This window comes from Cnephaeus nilssonii (assembly GCF_951640355.1).
Source record: "Cnephaeus nilssonii genome assembly, chromosome: X".
NCBI lineage: Eukaryota > Metazoa > Chordata > Mammalia > Chiroptera > Vespertilionidae > Cnephaeus > Cnephaeus nilssonii.
This window is the reverse complement of record NC_137071.1, coordinates 124,872,571-124,895,632: the sequence shown is the minus strand read 5'-3', so window position 1 is coordinate 124,895,632 and position 23,062 is coordinate 124,872,571. Positions and strand designations below refer to the sequence as shown.

Below are 23,062 nucleotides of genomic sequence, written 5' to 3'. Positions count from 1 at the left end.
CAGACGGGCAGACGGGTAGCAGGGGCCAGCGCTGGCCCCCTCCCAGCTTGGCGGTGGCATGAAGATGGGGGTGGGAGTGTGTAGTGGGGGAAGCACCTGCCGGGACCCCCACCTGCCAGCTAGCTGGGCACCCCAAGGCTGTGTGCTGCCCACCTGGTGTTCCCCAACACCCCCAGCCCTGCTCAGTGCACCCCTCCGGTGCCTGCTTCCCCTGATGTCTGCGATTTAGACCAGCCCAGCTGTATCCACGGCAACAGAAGCAGGAGTGTCACTGGCCGCCAGATCACGGAGGGTCCCACAATGTGGCCTGGGATGTGATTTATCCTGGGTGACACAGCTTGAGCTCCCTCCCTGGATTCCAAGACAGCCCTGCTGAGAGGAGCCCAGGTAAGTAGTCAGCATCCCTCCACCAAGGATGGGGGCTGGGACTTCTCTTCTGTCTCCCCACACAGATTTCAGAGTCTCCATCACTGCATGTTCTCTGTCTCTCTCTCTGACTGTTAGTCTCTCTCTCTCTCTCTCTTTCTGCTCCATCACAAGGGCTACTTGGACACCCAAGCCTGGAGATTCCTCTAGCCATCCCCATCTTTTCCGATCCCAAATGTCCCATGAGAAAGGGTACCACCACCTGTTTCCCCCGCACGGGGTCTGTTATCATCATGGTCGCATTTGGACAAGAGGCTGTGCTGACATTTCCTTGTGTGCTAGCTGTGGAAGGCATGCCTGGGAGCCGGTGGTGCTCTCCTCACAATGCCTGCACCCTGAGCAGGCTCAGCCTCCTGCAGCTGCCTCCTCTCCCTCTCCCTCCTCTTCCACTCTCCTCCAGGTTCCTTGGCCTGCATGCAGGGTGTGTGTCTGTCTGTGTGAGCAGGCAAGTGGGTAGACATGATAGGGAAGCTGCTCCCAGCCCAGACCACCCCCCACTCCTTCTTTCCTACTTCTCTCCCTCCCTCCCTCCCTCCATTCCTTCCTTCCCTTCTTCCCCTGTTTCTCCCCACAGGTAGTAGACTTTTGCTCACTCACACCGAAGATATTGCTCCGATCCCAAGATAGGGGGAGGAAGCCACACTGTAGGGCTAAAAGGAAGGTGAGGTGGGGGTGGGGAGCATTTCCAGACCCTAGGCTGTCTAATGGCTCTGTGGGCACAAGGACCACACCACACATCAACCTGCAGAGGCCAGACACAACGTGGTTGTCCCCACAGTGTGGACCCCAGCCTCCATCACAAGGCTGTCTGTCTTTGTTTCAGACATGCATGTTGTGTCTGAGACCCCAAGATCTTATAGCCTTGTGCATAGTGGCCAGTGTTCTCTATGTCTGGAGGGGCAAAAAGAGTATGGATTCTCCAGGGACACTTCCCCAAACTGCAACTTTAGTGAAAGCGGGCCCCTTACTAAACCTCAGTTTTCCCATCTGACAAAGAGACTGGTAACCCTTCCATCATGGGTGTGTGTAGTGACTAAATGAGTTGGTGCATGGAAAGAAAAGATGTGTATAGAAGTGGCTCTGAAGCAATGTCAGCAAAGCTCATAGTCAATACTGTTGCTGATTATTCATGATTAATATTGTTATTGATTATTCAGGGGAGACACTGACCCCTCTTCTCCAGGGTCTTGGTAGAGATCTGGAGAGGGCAGCAGGTAGGCATATGGGGAGTAGTAGAGTAGAGGCAGATCAGCTCTGTGTTATAGCTCCTCATTTGTAGGGAGTGATAAGTGGTAGCTGTGGGCAAAGCCTCCTGTCCCCACCCCACTCCAGGCTCCTTTTCTTGCACATGCCCCGTCCCCTGTCTGTGCAGAAACACACACACACAGACACACACACACACACACACAGGCTTGAGCTGCCCCCTCCCCCCTATGATCTAGCAGAGGCCTGGCTTGCAGCCTGCAGCATTCCTGGCCCTGGTGATGTATGCGTCTCCCTGTTGAGGGGAGACTTGGCAAGAGTTTGGCCTGTGGTCAGTGGTTGGCATGGCCTATAGACAAGGCTGAAGCTTCTGAGATCTCAGGGCTTTGGGTAGAGCTGGGGTGTGGCCCATGCAGCAGTCAGACCTGTGGGGGACGGGTCCCAGAGAGTTGCTAACCTAGAGCCTGGGCTGGGGAAACAGTGGGGTCTGCTGGCTGGTTTCTGGGTGTGGAGATGTGGTGGAACACTGGGTGATGGGGTGGTGGCTGGAGAAGGGTCCTCAAGGCTGGGGAGGAGGAGGATGGGAAAGACTGAGGCCCAGAAAATGCCCTATGTGGGGGCAGGGAAGGGTGGGGCTTTGAGGTCTGGAGTAGACTTTTCTGAAGATGCATTTGGTGCAGAAGGGAAAGGACCCAGCTTGCGGTCCGGCGGCATCTGGCCCTCAGTGTGGGTGTGTATGTGCAACTGAAAATGTGGCTGTGTGTGCAGTCTGTTTGTGTTTGTGTGTCTGTTCACGAGCACTGTGAATGTGTATGAGTCTGTATCTGTGAGCAGGCCACGTGAAGGTGTGTGCAATTGTGTGCATGTTTGGGTAGGCTTGTGTGTGTGTGTATAGGGGAGTGGGTATGACTTTGCATGTCTGTCTGGGTAAGCAAATGGGCATGTTTGATTCTGAGTCTGGATGAGGGTGTGTTGCTCTGAGTCAATAAGCCTGTTGAATGTCTGGTTGTGTGTGTGTGGTATCAATTTGTCTTTGAGTGTGCGTGTGTGAGTGTGAGGGTTTCAGAATGCCTGGGACTACATGTCCAAATAGGTGAATGCCTAGTTGTATCTGATCGTGTTTATCTGTATGTGCCCATGTGTGCATATGTGTGTAGGTGCATCTAAATGGTATGTTTGTGAGTGTAAGGCATGTGTATATGTCCATGCATGTATGGCAGGGTATGTGTGTACACATGCTTCTATATGGGTGTGTCTGTCATGTATATGTATGAGTAGGCCTCATGTGTATGTATGTGAATGTCCATGTGGATTCTCCAGTATTTTTAATTGTGTATATGTCTCTGTGCCTGCTTTAGTACATTTTGTTTGTAGACAACCCTATGGGTTTACATCTGATTGGGGAGATGTTAGTGTAGATGGCCACATTAGTATAAGGAGAGCTAATTGTGTGGGTAAGGGAGAGTGTGTGAATACATGTTTTGTGCATGGAAATATATTTTGTTTGTGCACATTTGATTATGTATATGGATGGGTAGGGCTGGGGGAGGTGTGCACCTGTATGTATATGCACAAAAGGCTGTGTGCAAGGTGAATAGTTGAATTTGTGTATATATCTCATTGTTTGTGGGTACGCTGTTATGCGTGAGTGCATGTCTGATTGTGGTATGCTTGAATAACTACATTTCATAATACTTGAGTGCACATGTCTCATGTTTTGTTTGAATTTCTAAGTGTAAATGTGGATATGTGACTGAATGTATATATGTGTCTATGTTAGTACGTGTGAACATCTGGCTGTGTGTGCATTTGAGTGAATATTTTGTACATTAAATATTTCCTGTGTCCATGCACATTTCCTGTGTCCATGCACATCTAAGTATATGCATGTGTGTGAATATGCCTGTATGTGTACCTAGCTGAATGTACAGATATGTGAATGTACCAGTTTTCACAGTTCCAATTATTTGCATATGTGTGTTGTGCTTATATACCATCATTTGTTCTGGAACATATGTTGTGGAACAGTGTAAATGAATGTGTGTCCATGCCACTATTGGCCTATAAGTGTGTTTGTGTGTGTGTATGTATGAGGACGACTTTGCATGTGTGTGTCGTGATGAGTGTTACCAATTCTTCTTTTGCAGCTGTACAAGTATGTGAGAATATGTGATTGTTCTTCCCTGTGGGCGTGTGTGTGGACATACCTTTGTGTCCAAGTCTATCTGGGAATGTAAGTGTAAATGAATCTTCTTTTGTTTACATACTTCTCATATGGATGTATGAACATGTGGGACCATACATGGTGTGCACATCTGTTATTTGTGTGTGTTTTTAAGTATATTTAGGTCTCCATGTCTGATTGTATACATAGAGAAATGAATGCTGTACAAGTCTGTGTGCATGTGAATATGCTCACAGGTGTACATGCTCAGTTGTGTGTATAAGTCTATGCGTGTTAGAATGTCTGTATATGAATACATCATCTCATTGACAAGCTTGTACACACCTGGGTATTTATATGTGTGAGTACACTCATGCATGAATGTGTGTGAATATACTTATCTATATAAATGATTTTCACAGAGAGCACCCAAATTATGCCATCTAGGCAGAAATCTAGATGTGAATGTGAATGTGTATGTTTAAGTGAAAGTATATCTGGGGAAAGCAGGGAGGCAGAAGGAGAGGGAGAAAGTATTTGCATTGTGTGTATGTAAGAGAGAGCCTTGGTGTTTCTGGTTAGAGTGTGTATGTGTGATATTTGGTCGTATAGGTATACCCCGCTTTCTATACGTTCTCATTAAGCCATTTCCCTTTCATGAAAGACCTATTTCAGTAAGGTAATAGCTTTTTTCATGAAAGCAAAGTGACATAACACAAACTTTCAGAAAGTGGGAGGTACTTCTGACTTTACACCATTTTGGCTTACAAAAGGTTTCATAGGAATGCTCTAGTTTTGGATAGAGGGGAAACCTTTATTTGGGAAGGATGAGTGTGAGTGTGGATGTATGTAAATGGTGTGTTTGTGAGGTACTATGAGAGTATCAGCCTATTTGGGTAGAGGATCATATGAGTAAGAGATTGGGTGTGGCTGGGTGGGAACATGTGTGAGGATGTGTATATTTGTGGGGTATGTGAGGATGGATGTATCTGGATGATGCAAGAGAGTGGGAGTATCTGAATGATGTATATGTGGATATATCTGTGTTGTATGTGTAAGAGGATGTGGGTATTTCTGGGTAGAGTATGTGTATGAGAGAGTATGGGTATAACAGGATGGGGGCATTCAAGTGAGAGCATACCTGGATGGTGTGTAGGTGGGTGAGAGCACAAGTGTATCTAGGCAATGGAAGTGTATGATGTAGTATATCTAGATGGTGTATGTGTGTCAGAGAGAGAATTTGGGCACATCTTGGTGAGGATGGGGGCGTATGTGAATGTGTATATAATTGGAGGGTACTATGGATGGTGTGTGGGGGTGTATTGAGAGAATATGGGTGTAACTGCATTGTGTGTATGGACTGTGAGTATTCTAGATGATGGTGATTAAGAGGAGGAGGAGGATCTGGATTGTGTGTATGTGTAAGAGAGAGTAGGTGTTTCTGAGTGTGGTGGGGGTCTGAGAGCACAGATGTGTTTGGTAGGAGGAGTGTGTGAGTGTATCTGGATGGGGTGTAAGTGTTTGGGTTTAATTGGGTTGGAGTGAGTGTGGGTATATTGGGGTGTGAGTGGGTGTATCTGGATGATGGGGGGGTACGCCTGGGCTGTGTGTGAGATAGTATGTGGGTGTATTTTGAGGGAACATGTCTGAATGTGAGTGTATCTGGATGATGGGTGGTTGAGAGCACAGGTATGTTTGGGTGGCAGGGTGTGTGCTAAGGTAATCTAGATGGTGTGCTGTGAGAGCTTTGGTTTTGTATCTGGGTGTGTATGTACTTGGGTATGTATGTGAGTGTGTGTATAACTGGATGGTGTGTGTGAAAGAGAGTTTGGGGGCATATCTGGGTGGGAAGCTTGTGTTTGGAGAGTGTGTGGGTGGTGTTGAGGGGTTGAGAGCATTGGATGTATCTAGGCAGTGGAGTGTCTGGAGAGGTGCACCTGGATGGCATGTGTGAGAGTTGGATACATCTCAGTGGGATATGTGTGTGAATGCAGATGTATCTAGACAGTAGTGGAGTGTATCTACATGATGTGTGTGGGGAGTGATTATATCTCAATGGTCCATATGGGAGGAATCTGGATGGTGTGTGAGAGGGTGGATGGATCTGGGTAGAGCCATGTGACTGGAGCTGTGTTGGGGGAGGGGTGAGAGAAAGACAGACAGACAGAAACATAGAGACAAAGAAAGACAGAGAAAGAACATGAGAAAGTCTGGATGTATATGGATAGGATTTGTGTGTGAGTAGGTGTCTCTGGATTATATGTAGGTGGGTATCTGTGTGTGGATGTATTTGGGTTGGGAATTTGTGAATGTGAGTATCTGGGTGGGGTGTGTGTAAGTGTAGTGACTTTGAATGGTGTGTGTCTCGTTTTGGGTGTGTCTTGATAATGTCTGTAAGAGATTGTAGGTGTGCTTGGGGCGGATATGAGGGCTCTGGGTTGGGGGGTGCATTTGAGTGTATCTTAATGTTGTATGTGAGAGTGTGGCTATACTGAGTTTGGAGTTTGCGTAAGTGTGGCTGTATCTGGGTGGAGTGCCTGTAACTGTAGGTGTATTTGAGGTGTGTATGTGTATAAGAGTGGGTGTGTTGAGATGGGATGTGTGCAAGAGTGTAGCTGTGTCAGTATTGAGTATGTGTGTGAAAGGGAGTGCATCTGAATAGTGTGTGTGAGAAAGAGAATGTGCAACTAGCTGGATCAGGGTGTATGAGAGTGGGTATATTTAAGCAGGATATGTGGGGTTCTCTCTAGATGGTGTACAAGAAGGAGATCAGGTTATCTGGTGAAAGAGAAAGTGTATCATGTGAAAGAGAGAGTGTATAGCTAAATCTGTGCAGGGTGTGTGAGTGTGAGTGTAACTAGGTCAGGGGGTGTGCTTGTGAGCAAATATGGTTAGTTTGTATAAGAGTGTTTAGTGTACTTGGGTGGGGAAGTACCTGAGAATGCGGGTGTATCTGTATGTGAGTGTGGACTTATCTGGATGCTGTGTAGGTGGTGTATCTGGGTATTTTGTGTGTTTGATAGTGTGTGTGTCTGTGTGTGTGATTGTGAATGTGTGTGTGTGTATGTGTGTGTGTGTATATATATATATATATATATATACACACACACATACACACATTATATATATATATATATATATATATATATATATATATATATATATATATATCCTAGGGCATCTATACCTCTGCTGGAGTGTCTGTGAGCACATACATGTGTATGTGTGAACGTCTGTACCTGAGCACGTTGGTACATGGCTTGTGTGTGCACATGCTTGTGCTAGGATGGTGTGTGTATATGTATATGTACATGAGGTGAATGCGTTTCTACACATGAATAAGTTGAATCTGCAAGGTCTCTGGAGCCAGACTCTGGGTTTGAATCCTAGTTCTGCCATTTTTTAGCTGTGCAGCTCTGGGCAAGTCACCTAACCTCAACTAAGCTCGTTTCTTATTTGTAAGTAAGGGTAATAATACAGCCTGTCTCTGAGGGGGAGGATTGGTTGTGTTAGTATTTGAAAAGTGCTTAGGACAATGCCTGGCACATAACGAGTCCTCTGTGCCAAATAAGGTGTTATCCTGTGCTGTAATTATTACATGTGCTGATGTGTAAGTAACATTATGTGTCCACCTGGGAGTGTGAATGGGATTGTTTCTGCGTGCACATTTACTACATCTGTATCCATGTGTATGTATGACAGAATGAGCAGATCCTGTGTATATGTGAGAGTGTTTGTACATAAAACTAGGTTTGTATTTTATGTGTCCCAGTATGTGTATACAACTGTGGATGTATGAGGAAGGAAGTGTGTGTCTAGTAGGTTAATGGCGGGGGTCAGTGCACAGACATCTGGTGTATGAGTACACACACCTGTATTTGTGGCAGTGTTGTGTCCATGTGAGTGCAGGTGTTACCTTCATTTCTGACGTGCCTGCATATGTGTGTGTGCATGTGTGAGAGTGTCTTTTTATCTGAATATGTAAACACGTTTGTAGTGGTTAGGATATAAATGTGTGCTTGTGAATCTCTGTTGTGAGTGTCTGTAAATGTAAGAATGTTGGTATCCACGCTTATATGTGATGATGTAGGTGTGTGTGTGTGTGTGTGTGTGTATAAAAGATTTGTGCCTATCTGGCCATGTGCTAGGATATGTGTATCTGTGTTGTATGAGTGTATGTGTAGGTGTGAATGGGTGTGTGCATCAGAGTGTTTGTTCCTATCTGTGTTTATAAGCATCAGTGGCTCTGTGGGTGTAAATGCATGAGTCTGCACTGCTCCCCATGCCTGCCTGCTTCTGTGTGTGTAGCAGTGAGCCTGAGCGATGTGCCTGTATGTGCAAGTATGCCTGTACTGTGCATATATGTGCCAGGGCTGATTTTTATACTGTGTGTATGTGTATGTGTATGTGTGGGAGGGCAGGGTTTGTATAATAGAGTGGGTTTTAATCCCTTAGCGTAAGAGCATAAGGTGGGGGAAGGCCTGGATCTGGAGGATGTGAGCAGGACTTGCCTGTGTCTGAATGTCAGTTCTGTGCATTCATGACTGTGTCTGACAGCGTGTGGGTCCATACAATTTGGTTTGTAGGTGTATGTGTCTGCATGTGTGTCCATGTGAATGGTGAATGTGTCTCTGCCTAGGCCTATATTTCTATGGAAGGGTGTGTGTATGTGAGAGCACTTCACTGCACTTATCGGCTCATATAAGTCTGAATGGGAATGCAAATTTGAATCTCCGTGTGTGTATGTGCCTGTGTGAATGTATCTATCTGTGTATGCTAGTGTGTCTATGCAATGTGACTCGATGTAATGTGCTAGGGCATTAGTAACCCACCACACAGAGAAGGTGAAATAGGTGTATGGCACACTGGAGTAAACTGAAGAGGATTTAATTTAGGGGTACTGGGGTTTGATGAAAAGAAAATCCTTACATTTTCTTGATATTATACAAATTGGTAAGAAAAACAAAAATGCAAAGTTTTAGGGAATTTATAAAATTTGATTACAACTTTGAAATGAAATTTTCTCATAGCACACTTGGCTCACTTCTGGAACTATAACTTTTTTATTCCCTCATGCAAATTAGTAGTGGTCAACATTCTTCTGAGACTTTGGTCATGATGGCCTTGATTTATTTTACGGTCATTTAATTCATTTATGGTCATTTTTATCATGACTGGTAAATCACTTGGTGCTGAGCATAGATCATCTACATCAAGTTATTTTGTTTCTTGGTAAACACACACACACACACACACACACACACACACGAAATAAATTAAAATGACTAGTTTTGACATGGATATAAGCTTCCATCATGGCCTGCCACTCCTTGATCTTGGAAGGCATATTGTTGAAGGTAAGATTCATTCCATGGAGGATGCTCAGGCACAATTTGCCCCAATGCCCTCAATAATTAGCTTGAATGTCTGAAACATAGATGCATAGTTCCGCAGGTCAGCAAAGCTCACCTCAAAGGCATGAGCTTTGGAGTCATCAAGTACCATTTTTGAAGCATCAGATGTAGTTTCTAGTGTTGAATATGGCTGATGATACCAATCTTTCTAAAGAAATGGAACAATTGTTTGTTCGTGCCTCCTCTTTTCACCTCCCTTTGATAACTCACTTGTTCTTGCCATGGCCAGGCAGAGACCCAGGTTTTATGCCCGAAATAGCTACATGATCGCTTCTATCTCTTTGTAGTCACCAACAACAGGAAACTGCTTGCATTAAGTAGGTGGCAGCAAATGGTCAAATAGTATTTTCTTTCTTTCTTTCTTTCTTTCTTTCTTTCTTTCTTTCTTTCTTTCTTTCTTTCTCTATTTTTTTGAAGAGTATGTTTTTAATTGGTAAAACTTTCTCATCAATAAGCAGAACTTGGATAATTCGTAGTATTTGAATTTTGTGCTTCAAAGGTGGGATCCTTCTTTAAATCTAATGCATTTTTTTTCTTTCAGTCAAATGTAATGTTGAAATTTCTTTCAACGAATGCTCATAAGTTTTGAATCCAACAGAAAATTTTCATTTTGAGTATTTCAAAATAATCATGAAGCTTTCCCCCTAAGTAGACCCAGACATTACTCCACTCATCTTAATAAATCTTTTTTTTTAGTATTCAGCTTCTAATGCTAACTAACCATCACCCAGGGAGCCATACTTGACCTTACTGCTTCTAACTTGAAGTTTGGCTTCGAATCCATAAACCTTGTCATTGTACTTAAAAAAAGCAACCTTGTCAGTACACCTTTACATATTTTTTAGCATCTTAAAATTTTTTTATGTAATTTTATTCATGTGCTCAAAGAGCCATTTGTTTAAACCAGTAAGCATCCAATATGCAAAGTGATAATCGTTCACAAAGAAATGCTGAAACTTCTTTTGGCTCATAAATCTTTTACCAGATCCTTACACACTTAGGTTTAAAGCAACAGAGAAGGGTGTACTGATCCCGCTGCTTCACAGAAAGCTGACATGCAGGTGGGTGGTGCTTTGAATTTAATTAAATTCACCTAGGATCATTTACTGTGGACATTAAACCTATAGGCAACTTTTAAAAAATATACACTGAGTGGCCAGATTATTATGATCTCTGAACGCACTCAGTGTATATCCTATATAATAAAAGGCTAATGTGCAAATTGTCCCCTCGACCAGGAGTTCGACCAGCAGGCAGGCCGGCCAACCGCCCATGTCCCCTCCCCCTGGCCAGGCTGGCCGGACCCCACCCATGCACGAATTCATGCACCAGGTCTCCAATATATTATATATACACACTGAGTGGCCATATTATTATGCATTCAGAGATCATAATAATCTGGCCACTCAGTGTATATTTCTATTGATTTCAGAGAGGAAGGGAGAGGGAAAGAGAGAGATAGAAACATCAATGATGAGAGAGAATCATTGATTGGCTGCCTCCTGCACACACCCCACCGGGGATCAAGCCTGCAACGCAGGCATGTGCCCTGACCGGGAATCGAACCCTAACCTCCTGATTCAAAGGTCGACGCTCAACCACTGACCCACACCAGCGGGCTACAGGCAAGCATTATAAGGTAAGGGCTCCTCGGTGAATGAATCTCGGTGTTTTCAGAACAAATTCCAGATATAAATTTCCTGCCATCACAAAAACAGCACCAGTCCACAGACTTATGCAGTTCCCACAATCTTTCAAAATATGTATCACTTTGAATATTTCAACCTTAGTTTTCTCAGTGCTTCTTGCATTTCTCTTCAGGGTTTCTGACTAATCCTATGAACCAAGACAGTTAATTAACATCCAGAGATGCATCAATGTAAAATGAAAATTCTTTGTTTCAATAGTCTTCTGGGTTAATGTCATCTTGATGTCCTTTGACCTGTCCATACTATCTCCTTATAGCAATTGAAAGTGGCCCCTTTCCTATTTTTACCTCCTGGGTTTCAAATATAGTGTGGACAATTTCCTGGCAGACTGCTAACATGTGAGATTCTACTGGGAGGGGCATCTTAGGTTTACTTGTTAATCATGTAATCCTGTCACTAGCTGGTTGAGCTCTATCTAAAAATGTTCTAATCCATCTCATACAATGAGTGGCCAGATTATTATGATCTCTGAACACATAATAATCTGGCCACTCAGTGTATATCCTATATAATAAAAGGCTAATATGCAAATTGTCCCCTCGACCAGGAGTTTGACCAGCAGGCAGGCCGGCCAAACGCCCATGTCCCCTCCCCCTGGCCAAGCTGGCCGTACCCCACCCATGCACGAATTCATGCACCGGGCCTCTAATATATATACATGCATACACACACTGAGTGGCCAGATTATTATGCATTCAGAGATCATAAATGAGCCTGGTTTCTTAATTTGCACTTCCAGTTGCTTTAAGAAGTCCAGATCTTTCTCTGTGTGATAATGTTTTGTGGTCAGTTGACCAACATAGCCTACTGAGAAATGAAGTTTCTTTTGATAACTTTTCCACACAAATCAGACATTTAGGCTGAGAAAGAAAGGACTAATTGGGCAGCTAAATGCAAATTTGAGACAATCTTCAGTAGATTTTTTAAATTAGGGACATCCCGGATATTTTTGGGACAGGAAATTCCTGTGTTTGTCCTATGAGTCTCCTGGTTTTCCAGCTTTACTAAAAAAGTCCATCACGATGGGGGGGAAATCTTAACAATTAAATTTACTTGAATATAAAACATTGAAGAGCCCCAGCCGGTTTGGCTCAGTGGATAGAGTGTTGGCCCGCAGACGGAAGGATCTTTGGTTTGATTCCCAGTCAAGGGCATGTACCTCAGTTGCAGGCTTGATCCTGGTCCAGTCAGGCCTATGCATGAGGCAACCAATCCATGTGTCTCTCTCACTTTGATGTCTCTCTCTGTCTGTCTCTCCCCTTCCCTTCCACTCTCTCTCAAAAAAAAAAAATATTGAAGGGGTCAGCTGAGCTTTGTGACTTCTGAAAACTGAGTTTTTCAATAAATAAATTTTAGGTCTTCTGCATTCTTAAGAAAGCAGCACTCTGAAACAGCCATAAAAGCCTAGCTTTCCCTTTAATGAATCAATTCCATTCAACTACAGTCAAGCTTCATTCATTTACTGACAAATATTTTTACCTAAAAACAAAAGATAATAACTAATTATGAAATCCCACCAAGAATCAGATTTGGCTAATTGTTAGTATTAAAAGCCAATAGCAAGTAAATGAATACTCTAAGAAATAATAAAAACTTATATTATTTTAATGTTTTTAAATGTGTTCTTTTAGAAATACTAAAATGCTTATGAATGAAATGGTATAATAGATATGCTTCAGAATATTCTGTAAGCGGGGGCAGTGTATGAGGTTATAGGTGAAATAAGGCCCTATGAGTTGATCATTGGTGAATCTGGATGATAGGTGCACTGAGGTTCATTACAGGATTCTTCCTACTTTTTTCTGTTTCAAATGTTCTAGAAGAAAACAGTTTCTTTTATAACAAAGCAATGATGAAGGAAATTAACAAGCTAATTATATTCCTCTTAGGAACACCTAATACCATATAATAGTAATAACAGCAACAACCACACAAACCTTCTGAAAAAGAGTTGTGAAACAATAAAAATGAGATCAAATTAAAAGAAAAACATTGTACACTTAGGGGAAAACCAAAATAACCTCAGTGAAGATGAACGAGAGCCCCATCTTGTTCTGGCCCCCTGCTGTGGCAAGTACCCACCAGCCTGGCAGATCTGCTAATGTTTCCACTTGTGTGTGCAGGGTTTGGCTTGTCTACACATGCGCAGGACTACCTCTTGGTGCATACCTGTTGCAGGATGTGTATATCATTTAAGTGCATCTGTATCGTGAGCAAGTTTGTGTGTGTACACATGTCTGTGAGTATTATTGTATACATGGGCTGTTTTTCTCTTTGTGTGTATGTGTATAGCAAGGTTCAAGTGCATGTGAGCATGGTGGCCTGTGTAAGTGACTTTGAAGTTGAATGTTAATGTGTGTAATAGTGGTTGTATATGAGATGATATAGGTATGCCACTGTTTGCATACCTGTGTTGCAAGAGCTTGTCTGAATATGTGAGAGGAGCTGGTCCGGAGGTAGTGACTTATCACAATTGATTGTACACAGTCAGTTACAGATTGAATATGTGAGAGGATTTGAATAATCAGGTATATTGATACAAAGGGGATATATGAGTCTATGTGTGACAGTGAGTAGGTTTACAGGTGTGTATCTGTCAGGATTTGAGAGTTCACGTGTGTGTGTGTGTGTGTGTGTGTGTGTGTGTGTGTGTATTGGGGGGTTTATAATTGTGGGTTTATGAACCATTGCATAAGTATGTGTGTGAGTGTGTCTGACTGTGTTTGTAATTCTCAGCCCTCATACCCAACACCCTCTTTTATGTAACATTTTGCAACGCCCCTTTACTATCTGTAACGAAGTTCTTAAATAATATAATCTTTCTCCACATATAATTTCAAAACAAAATCCATATAGCATTTTATACAATAGTCATATTGTATTAACTCTAGTACAAATAAATAAGGAATAAAAGGAAAGTGGTTTATAAGAAAATAATTTGTATTTCAGTATGTAAGTGCTTGGCTATAACCCTCCCCAGGAGATTCAATGAAGTAGTTAGAGGCATGTAACATCTTACACTGATTACGTGGATTAAGGAGAAGGGGGAAATCAGAAGCTGCCCTTTGCAGAAACTGCAGGAAAATGACAGGCAAAGGCTTAGGGCTGAGATTTTTCTGAACTAGTGAACAGCTCAAGGGAAGTGCTCCACAAAACAAAATACAGTCTCCTGTGAACTTAGCCCCACTCCTGGATAATTCCGGGTATAGTAAATCCTCGCTTAACGTCATCAATGGGTTCTTGAAACTGCGGCAAAATGACGTATAACCAAACCAGTTTTACCACAGGCTGATTGATGTCAACAAGAGTTAAGTTCCTAAACACTAAACACATCTGATCAACGTTACAACCAGACGACATTGAATGAAACCTTATTCGAGGACCTACTGTACATTAAAAACTAGGGAAATTGTGTTTCTCTCTGAAATAGCTAGGTTCAGTTCATTACAAATCCAAAGTCCCAGGGGATGCGGGACAATATGTTGGCTGCGTGGGACTGCCATGCACTTCGCTGGAATGCCAGTATCCTTACCTGGGACCCCTAAATGTTAGAATAACACCCTACACCCCAGCATGGTGACAACCAAAAATGCACCTACAAATTTCGAAAATGTCCCCTAGGGGGCAGTAACGCCTTAATTGAGGACGAAGCACGAAGCCTTAATTGAGGACGAAGCACTGGCGTTTAGGCCGGGTACACTGTACCTGTGCGACTGAGGCAGCGTACATGGTACGCCCTCCGTGTGTGTGTGTGTGTGTGTGTGTGTGTGTGTGTGTGCAGGCACAATGTCCCTATGTGTGAGCTGGTTGCTGTCCATGGGTCTCCATTGCAGTAGGCTGTGTGTCAGTGTGAGTGTGCAGGTGTCTTGTGTATTTGTGTCTAAAGGCGTCTGGGCACCAGGCTGAGCTTGTGCTCAGAAGAACTCTCTCCTCGGTGATTTATACAATTGCCCCAGCTTTCCAAGCAACACCAGGGTTTTGTTTCTTTGCTGCTATTGTTTTTTTCTTTTTGATTTAGTTTAGCATTTGCTTTTGTTTTCATTCTGGACTATGTACACATTATCCACCTTCTTGGTCTTAGTCTATCTCCCTGTCTCCCTCTCTGTATCTGTATCTTTATTTCTGCCTCTCTGCCTCTATCTCCACCCCCTCTCTTCATCTGTCTCTCACTCCCCACCCCATCTTTATTTCTCTAAATCTTTCCTTGTTTCCTGGTTTTATCCCTCCCCTGCTATCTCTCTACCTCAATATCTACCTATCTCCCTCCCTCCCTTCCTACATCCCTCCGTTCCCGGCTCTGTTTCTGGTTTTGTTTTTTTTTCTATCTCTTTCTGTCTATCTCTGTCTCTCTCCCTCTATTTTTGTATCTCTATCTCTGTCTCCATTTTTGTCTCTCTCTCCTCTGTCTCTCCCGCTCTTTCCTTTTCTCTCTGTGCACCTCTGTTTCTGTTGTCTCACTCTCCTTTTCTCTTCTTTCCCTTTCTGTTTCTATTTTTATCTCTTCCTCTCTGTGTGTAAGGCTGTCTTCCCCTCTCTTTGTCTCTGGCTCTCTCCCCCCACCTTTCGCTATCTCTGTCTGTCTCTCTCTGCTCCTATCTCTTTCTCTTCTCTGTTAACTCCGTGTGTCTCTTTGACTCTCTCTTACACTCCAGTTCTGTCTCTTTAACTTCCTACCCTGTCTCCTCTCAAGGCTAAGGTGTGTGTGTGTGTGTGTGTGTGTGTGTGTGTGTGTGTGTGCATTTACACAGAGCCAGCTGTCTGTTGGCTGGTCCACAGTTCTATGGGAACTATCAGGCTCTGAGGGCCTGCTGAAAGGGACCTGTCAACCCACTTCCCCTGTGTCCCTGCCCCAGCACCTTCTTGTGGCTTATTGCCACTGGCTCTGAGATTTCCAGGCGCCCTCAAAAAAGCCTGGCCCCGGGTAGCTGTGGCAAGCCAGGTTGGATTGAGCTGGAAAACAGTGCAGATGGGAGACTTTTTCCTGGGAGAGGAGGGGTTAGAAAGACACCCACTCAAACCCCGCCTTCCCCAACCTCAAGCTCATCCCAGCCTCAAAAGTAACTCTGATCTTTTCCGGTGTCTGCCTTGTCACCTTCCCTCTTGAACTTTCCCTGTTATCTTATCATACCCCACATCCTCTGCCCCAGCCAGGATTCTTCCTGTTTCCTGCCCAGTGTTGCCTGTGCCCTCCCACGCAGGCACTGCCCTGCTTTAGTTCTTTTCCTAGAATGTATCACTTTTAAAAAAATAAATATATTTTTGTTAATTTCCGGGGGGGAGAGGGAGAGAGAAATAGAAACATCAATGATAAGAGGGAATCATTGATCGGCTGCTCTTTCAGCAAATCCCACCAGGATGCTTCCAGGCAGCCCTCCCTGAGCCACCAGCCCATTTCGTCCCTCAGTCAATTGGAGAGTGTGTGAGTCTATAAGCCCTGCCATGTGGAGCTTTTGTTCTCATAGGGAGAGACAGGCAATAAAGCAAAATCTAAAGGTAAATTAAGCCCGGCCAGCGTGGCTCAGTGGTTGAGCATCGACCTATGAACCAGGAGGTCACGGTTTGATTCCCAGGCAGGGCACATGCCTGAGTTGCAGGCTCAAGCCCCAGTGTGGGATGTGCAGGAGGCCGCTGATCAATAATTCTCTTTCATCATTGATGCTTCTGTATTTCTGTCCCTTCCGCTCTGAAATTAATAAAAAGATATAAAGAAATTTTTTAAGTAAATTAATACAGTGTGTTAAAAGAGATAAATCCTAGCCTGACCAGCGTGGCTCAGTGGTTGAGTGTCGACCTAGGAACCAAGAGGTCCTGGTTAGATTCCTGTTCAGAGCATATGCCCGGGTTGTGGTCTCAATCCCCAGTAGGGGGCATGCAGGAGGCAGCCGATCTATGATTCTCTTTCATCATTGATGTTTCTATCTCTCTCCCTCTCCCTTCCTCTCTGAAATCAATAAAAATATATTTATTTTAAAAAAAGAGATAAATTCTAGGAAAAGAACTAAAGCAGGGCAAAAGGCACGGGGGTGCTCTTATTTTTTCACCCAGATTACTGCAAGAGCCTCCTAACTAGGCTCCCAACTTCCACACTTGTCCTCATGGTCTGTGCTCCTCATAGCAGCAAGCAGGATCCTGTTCAATCTCTAGTCATCGCATATCTGACCTCTGCTCACAGCCCCTCCTATGGCTCCGATCTCACTCAGAATAAAAGTCAAAGTCCTCACCATGCCTACATGATCTGGCCTTGCCATCATTCGGTCCGCACCTCACATCACTTGCCCCTTACTCTGTTCCACCCACAGTGGCCGCCTGTGCTTCTTCAAACGTACCATCTGTGGTCCCACCTCAGGGCTTTGCTCTGGCTGTTCCCTCTGCCTGGACTTCTCTTTCCCCAGATACCCACAAAAGTAACTCTCTCACCTCCTTCGGATCTTTGTTCAGATGACACCTCTATAAAACCTTCCCTGTCCACCTCATCAAAAATTGCATTTCCCCCACCCCTAACACTTCCTATCCCCCTTTCCTCCTTTTTTGTTTGTAGGAATTTATCATCATCTGACCTACTATACTTCATCCATGTATCTTCTTCTTTTTTTATATATATAGAATGTCAGCTCGCCGAAACCGGTTTGGCTCAGTGGATAGAGCGTCGGCCTGCGGACTCAAGAGTCCCAGGTTCGATTCCGGTCAAGGGCATGTACCTTGGTTGCGGGCACATCCCCAGTAGGGGGTGTGCAAGAGGCAGCTGATCGATGTTTCTCTCTCATCGATGTTTCTAACTCTCTATCCCTCTCTCTTCCTCTCTGTAAAAAATCAATAAAATATATATTTTTAAAAAACTGAAAAAAAATAGAATGTCAGCTCCACAAGGGCAGGGATCTTTTTCTCATTCACAGCTGCATCCACCATGCCTGGCATACAATAGATACTCAATAAATGGTTTCTCTTTTTTATAAAAACATTTTATTTATGAGAGAGAGAGATTTGTTGTTCCACTTATGTATGCCTTCATTTGTTGCTTCTTATATGTGCTGTGACTGGGAATCAAACCCGCAACCTTGGCATATTGGGATGTTGCTCTAACCAACTGAGCTACCCAGCCAGGGCAATAAATGTTTTTTTCAATGAAGGAATACACACAAGCATATCTACATCTTTATATTCACACACTCTCTGCCTTACTTAAACTAAAAACCCAAGTCCTCGTCATCACCCACAGCCCTCCATGACCTGGCCTTGGACACCTCTACGACCTTACTTTCTATCACTGTCTCCCTCACCTGCTCTAGTCCAACCACACTGGTTTTCGCACTGCTCCTTAAGCAGGCTAAGCACTTCCTGATCATGAATAAATACACCTATTTAATGAGTGGCTACCAGTATTAACAAGAAAACAAAAACAACCAAAAGAATGAAATAGAGTAGAAACTAATGAGAGTATATTAGACATAGATTCAGTACTGTTCTGTGAAACTTTTGATTCAGCCATGTGTGCACGTGTGTGTGTGTGTGTGTGTGTGTGTGTGTGTGTGTGTGTGTGTGCTGCATTGCAATGTAAAATCTTACTATGGATGGCAATAAAAAAGGGAGAAGAGCCCGGCTGGCATGGCTGAGTGGTTGAGCATGGACCTATGAACCAGCAGGTCACAGTTTGCTTCCCGGTCAGGGCACATGCCTGGATTGCTGGCTCAATGCCCAGTGTGGGGCGTGCAGGAGGCAGCCGATCAATGATTCTCTCCCTCTCCCTTCCTCTCTGAAATGAATAATATTTTTTTTAAAAAAAGGGAAAAGAGCCACATCAACATCCCTGCCCCACACAACCACCAACATAGCAAACAGGTAACCAAGGACACCTAGAGATATGAAGTGCGCTCACTCAGCAAGGATGGGGTAGAAGCAGCAGTGGCCAGGGCCAGGGCCTGACACCAGCCGAGGAGTAAGCAGGGTGGGGACATGAGGGAGGGCCTACACAGACACGCTAACACTGCCCTTTCTGTTTCTTCCTCACTTTTTCTTTCCATCTGTTTCTCCCTGTCTGTCTTGTTTCTCTCCCTCCCTCTTCTTCCCTCTCTCCCCTTCTCCCTCTCTCCTCCTCTCCCCTATCTCCCTGTCCCTCTCCCTCTCTGTCCCTTTCCTTCTTTTCCCTTTTCTGTCTCTCTCTTTGCATCCCCTCCATTTCTGTCTCAATTTTTTATCCGTTTATATCTTTGTTGTCATTTTCCATCTCTTTGGTCTATCCTTTCTCACTCCTTCTCTGTACCTCTGTGTGTTTTTTCCTCTCTGTCTCTCTCTTACCCTCATCTCTCTGTCTCTATGTCTGTGTCTCTCCCACTACCCCCATTTGCAGGTGCAGCCCAGCAGGACAACTGATGGAGTCCCCCAGAACCCATCGAGTACCGGACTGGCTGACTCCATAGGGTTGGGAGCAGCCCCTGCCCTTCATTATGGCCAACACCACTGGAGAGCCCGAGGAGGTGAGCGGTGCTCTGTCCCCACCATCAGCATCGGCGTATGTCAAGCTGGTGCTGCTGGGACTGATCATGTGCGTGAGCCTGGCGGGCAACGCCATCTTGTCCCTGCTGGTGCTCAAGGAGCGTGCCCTGCACAAGGCTCCTTACTACTTTCTCCTGGACCTGTGCCTGGCCGACGGCATCCGCTCTGCCGTCTGCTTTCCCTTTGTGCTGGCTTCTGTGCGCCACGGCTCCTCATGGACCTTCAGTGCGCTCAGCTGCAAGATTGTGGCCTTTATGGCTGTGCTCTTTTGCTTCCATGCGGCCTTCATGCTGTTCTGCATCAGCGTCACCCGCTACATGGCCATCGCCCACCACCGCTTCTATGCCAAACGCATGACACTCTGGACATGTGCAGCCGTCATCTGCATGGCCTGGACCCTGTCTGTGGCCATGGCCTTCCCACCCGTCTTCGATGTGGGCACCTACAAGTTTATCCGTGAGGAGGACCAGTGCATCTTTGAGCATCGTTATTTCAAGGCCAATGACACGCTGGGTTTCATGCTTATGTTGGCTGTGCTCATGGCAGCCACACATGCTGTCTATGGCAAACTGCTCCTCTTTGAGTATCGTCACCGCAAGATGAAGCCAGTGCAGATGGTGCCAGCCATTAGCCAGAACTGGACATTCCATGGCCCTGGGGCCACCGGCCAGGCTGCTGCCAACTGGATCGCTGGCTTTGGCCGTGGGCCCATGCCACCAACCCTGCTGGGTATCCGGCAGAACGGGCATGCAGCCAGCCGGCGGCTGCTGGGCATGGACGAGGTCAAGGGTGAAAAGCAGCTGGGCCGCATGTTCTACGCGATCACACTGCTCTTCCTGCTCCTCTGGTCACCTTACATCGTGGCCTGCTACTGGCGAGTGTTTGTTAAGGCCTGCGCTGTGCCCCACCGTTACCTGGCCACTGCTGTTTGGATGAGCTTCGCCCAGGCTGCCGTCAACCCGATCGTCTGCTTCCTGCTCAACAAGGACCTCAAGAAGTGCCTGAGGACTCACGCCCCCTGCTGGGGCACAGGAGGTGCCCCGGCTCCCAGAGAACCCTACTGTGTCATGTGAAGCAGGCTGATAGGCAGACAGACAGGGAGAAGGTCATGGCCACCATGATGGGGCTAACAGAAAGGGAGGGGTAGGGCCCCATACAGGAGCCTTTCTTTCTGAGCTCCAGCCCCAGCCCCTCAAACCACCCGGAATCTAGGCACCTTTGCCAACACCTCCCCAGGGGTGGGGGACTGGGAAAGAGGTGTTTCTAGTTCTAGGGCCTGTCTCTGCTGCCTCCTTTTCCACTTCTACAATCTCTCTCCTCTCTCCTCATATTCTCTCTCTCTCTCTCTCTCTCTCTCTCTCTCTCTCTCTCTCTCTCTCTCTCTTCAGAAAAAGAAAACAAAAGTGAAAATGCAGGTTTTTCTACTATCAGCTGAGGAGTCAGGCTTCCTTGCTTTAATGTCTCTCCTTCTGACACTGTCTAGAATGCGGAAATTTGTCCTGTAAAATAGACTTCCAGAGCTCTTCTGGGCCCCTCTGCTCCCATGCACCCTCCCCTTCCAAGTCCTCTAGCAAGGCCTGGATATTTAGGGGGAAACTGATCTGTTGACAAGAGGGACCAAAGGGGGCGCAGGGTCCCCAGGGAGCAGGGATGTTTAATTGCTATGTTGTGTGCAATGTTGTTTTAGGCTAACTCTGGTCCCAAGCCCAGTCTCCTCTTGCTACCCATGTCCAGACATCCCAAGTGTTTCTTGAGCATCTGAGAAGCCAGGAGGGGAGGGAGAAGGGCCCTCGGGATGGGCACAGGCTAGTGAAGAGCAGGATGTGAGCTGCACGCCTGGAGCTGAAGAGACGTGAGCTTGACTGGATTCTCTAGAGCTGCCTCCTGGATCCCCAGCCCCCAACTCTTCTTTCTAAGGGTGGAAATCCACTCCAGCTCCACTAGGGCTATTGCGGGTGCCATACAGGCAGGAGCAACCCCCCAGGGAAATATAGGGAAAGAGCTGAACTCCCCAGAGTAGCTGGATCTGAGAGCCTGGCATCAGAGCAGAATTCAACCCCAGAATTGTCTCCTGGGGTCATGCTACTCTCCCAAAGATGAAAATTGGGCGGGGGGGAGGGGGGGCTTGGTATCTCATAGTGGATAAGCTCCAAGGCACTGTGGATTTGAATCCATCCCTATGTGACCTCTTTTTGTCCTCTTCAAGCCTCAGGGCCCTCAAGCCCTTCCGTGGTAGCCCTTGGTCTTCTGGGCCCTCAGCTCCCGACTTGCCACCCTCTACCCTTACCTCCTCCCAAAGTGGAACAGACTGTAGCCAGATTCCCCAGGTGGGTGATCCCAAGCTTCCCTCCCAGGGCAGAGTCCACTCTGGGATCACACCAAGGACAGTTCTTGTGGCCTGGGGATCCAAGCTGGCACTCCTTTGCCTGGTCTTGCCCAGGTTCTCTGTGGGCGGGGCAGATCTGTATTTATCCACCCCCTTTTCCTTCCCGATTGAAACCCTCGTCCTAAGCCTTGACCCCAGAAGACTGGGGAGGGCACTCTAGGCAGGAGAGACATTAATGAGCCTGGCTGTGGAGTTGTCCTGGAAAGGCAGGCCAGAGTGGCTGAGAGGCTGGGGGTGGGAGGGTACCTGTTCTCTCAGTGATAGTGATGGGGGTGCCTTTTCCAGGGGGTGGGGTGGGGGGGGCCACGGGGGTGGGGTAGATAGGGTACATTCAGGAGGGTTTTCCTCCATTTCTTTTTTCTAACTGCCTGGATTCACCATTGGATTTTGTAAATGGAAAACTGAAATGAACAATGCTATATTGGATGTTTTCTCTTTCTGACTGTGTGTGTGTGTCTGTCTGTGTGCGTCTGTGTGTCTGTGTGTCCTGTCTGCATGACCACATGTGGGGAGGTATGATTGAGTGAGACAGTGTGTTTGTGTGACTTTGTATGGGGAGGCACCCCTGCCTGGTACACATGCGTGAGTAAATGCCTGTATGTGGAGACATATATGGCATGCACACACACATACATGTATGCACCTAACTGAGAGGAGACAAACTACAGTATGTGCCTGCAGCAGGAAGTCGAGTGGCCAGAGAGATAGAACTTGAAAAGTACATATGTATATAGCAAGAGGGAGATTCCCATCTCATCAGATCTTCCTCCCTTGGCCCAGGTTCTGAACATGGCAGACCAAATACTTGAGAACCCCATTCTCTTCCCAAAGCCTGGAGCCCCCAGGTATCACTTTCAACCTCCCGGATCAGTCTCTTCTCCAAAACCCAAACAAGGTGTTCCTGAAACTGGACCGCCATGGAGAATGGGGACTGGGAACTAGGGATCCATCTTGGGGAGAGCCAATGGGTTTAGGAAATGCCCCCCAGAAAGTAATGGCCTGCTCAATCGGGGATGGGAGATCTTCTGAAGGGTCCATTTTATGCAGCTGGGACTTTGGTAAGCTTTGGCTAAATTCAGAGGGAGGGATGTCACAGGAGGGAACCCAAGCCTGGAAGTCTACCCAGCCAGACTGTTGCCTGGGGCACTCAATTATTTATTTATTCTCTCAGGTGCACAGAATTGAGTTGACCAATGCTCCTCAGTTCTTGGCACAGCTATATCATCATTGATCCATGCGAAGCCCTTTTATTCTTTATTTTGTTTTGTTT

General features: G+C 45.7%; 1 protein-coding gene across 1 annotated transcript; it reads left to right on the top strand.

Annotated features, from left to right (window-relative positions):
* GPR173 (G protein-coupled receptor 173) lies at positions 1 to 21,504 on the top strand. Its single transcript, XM_079765483.1, has 2 exons — positions 1 to 387; positions 19,261 to 21,504. Exon 2 carries the CDS (start codon positions 19,358 to 19,360, stop codon positions 20,477 to 20,479), a length of 1,122 nt encoding a protein of 373 aa, XP_079621609.1. The 5' UTR covers positions 1 to 387; positions 19,261 to 19,357; the 3' UTR covers positions 20,480 to 21,504.
* The last annotated feature ends 1,558 nt before the right edge of the window (positions 21,505 to 23,062 follow it).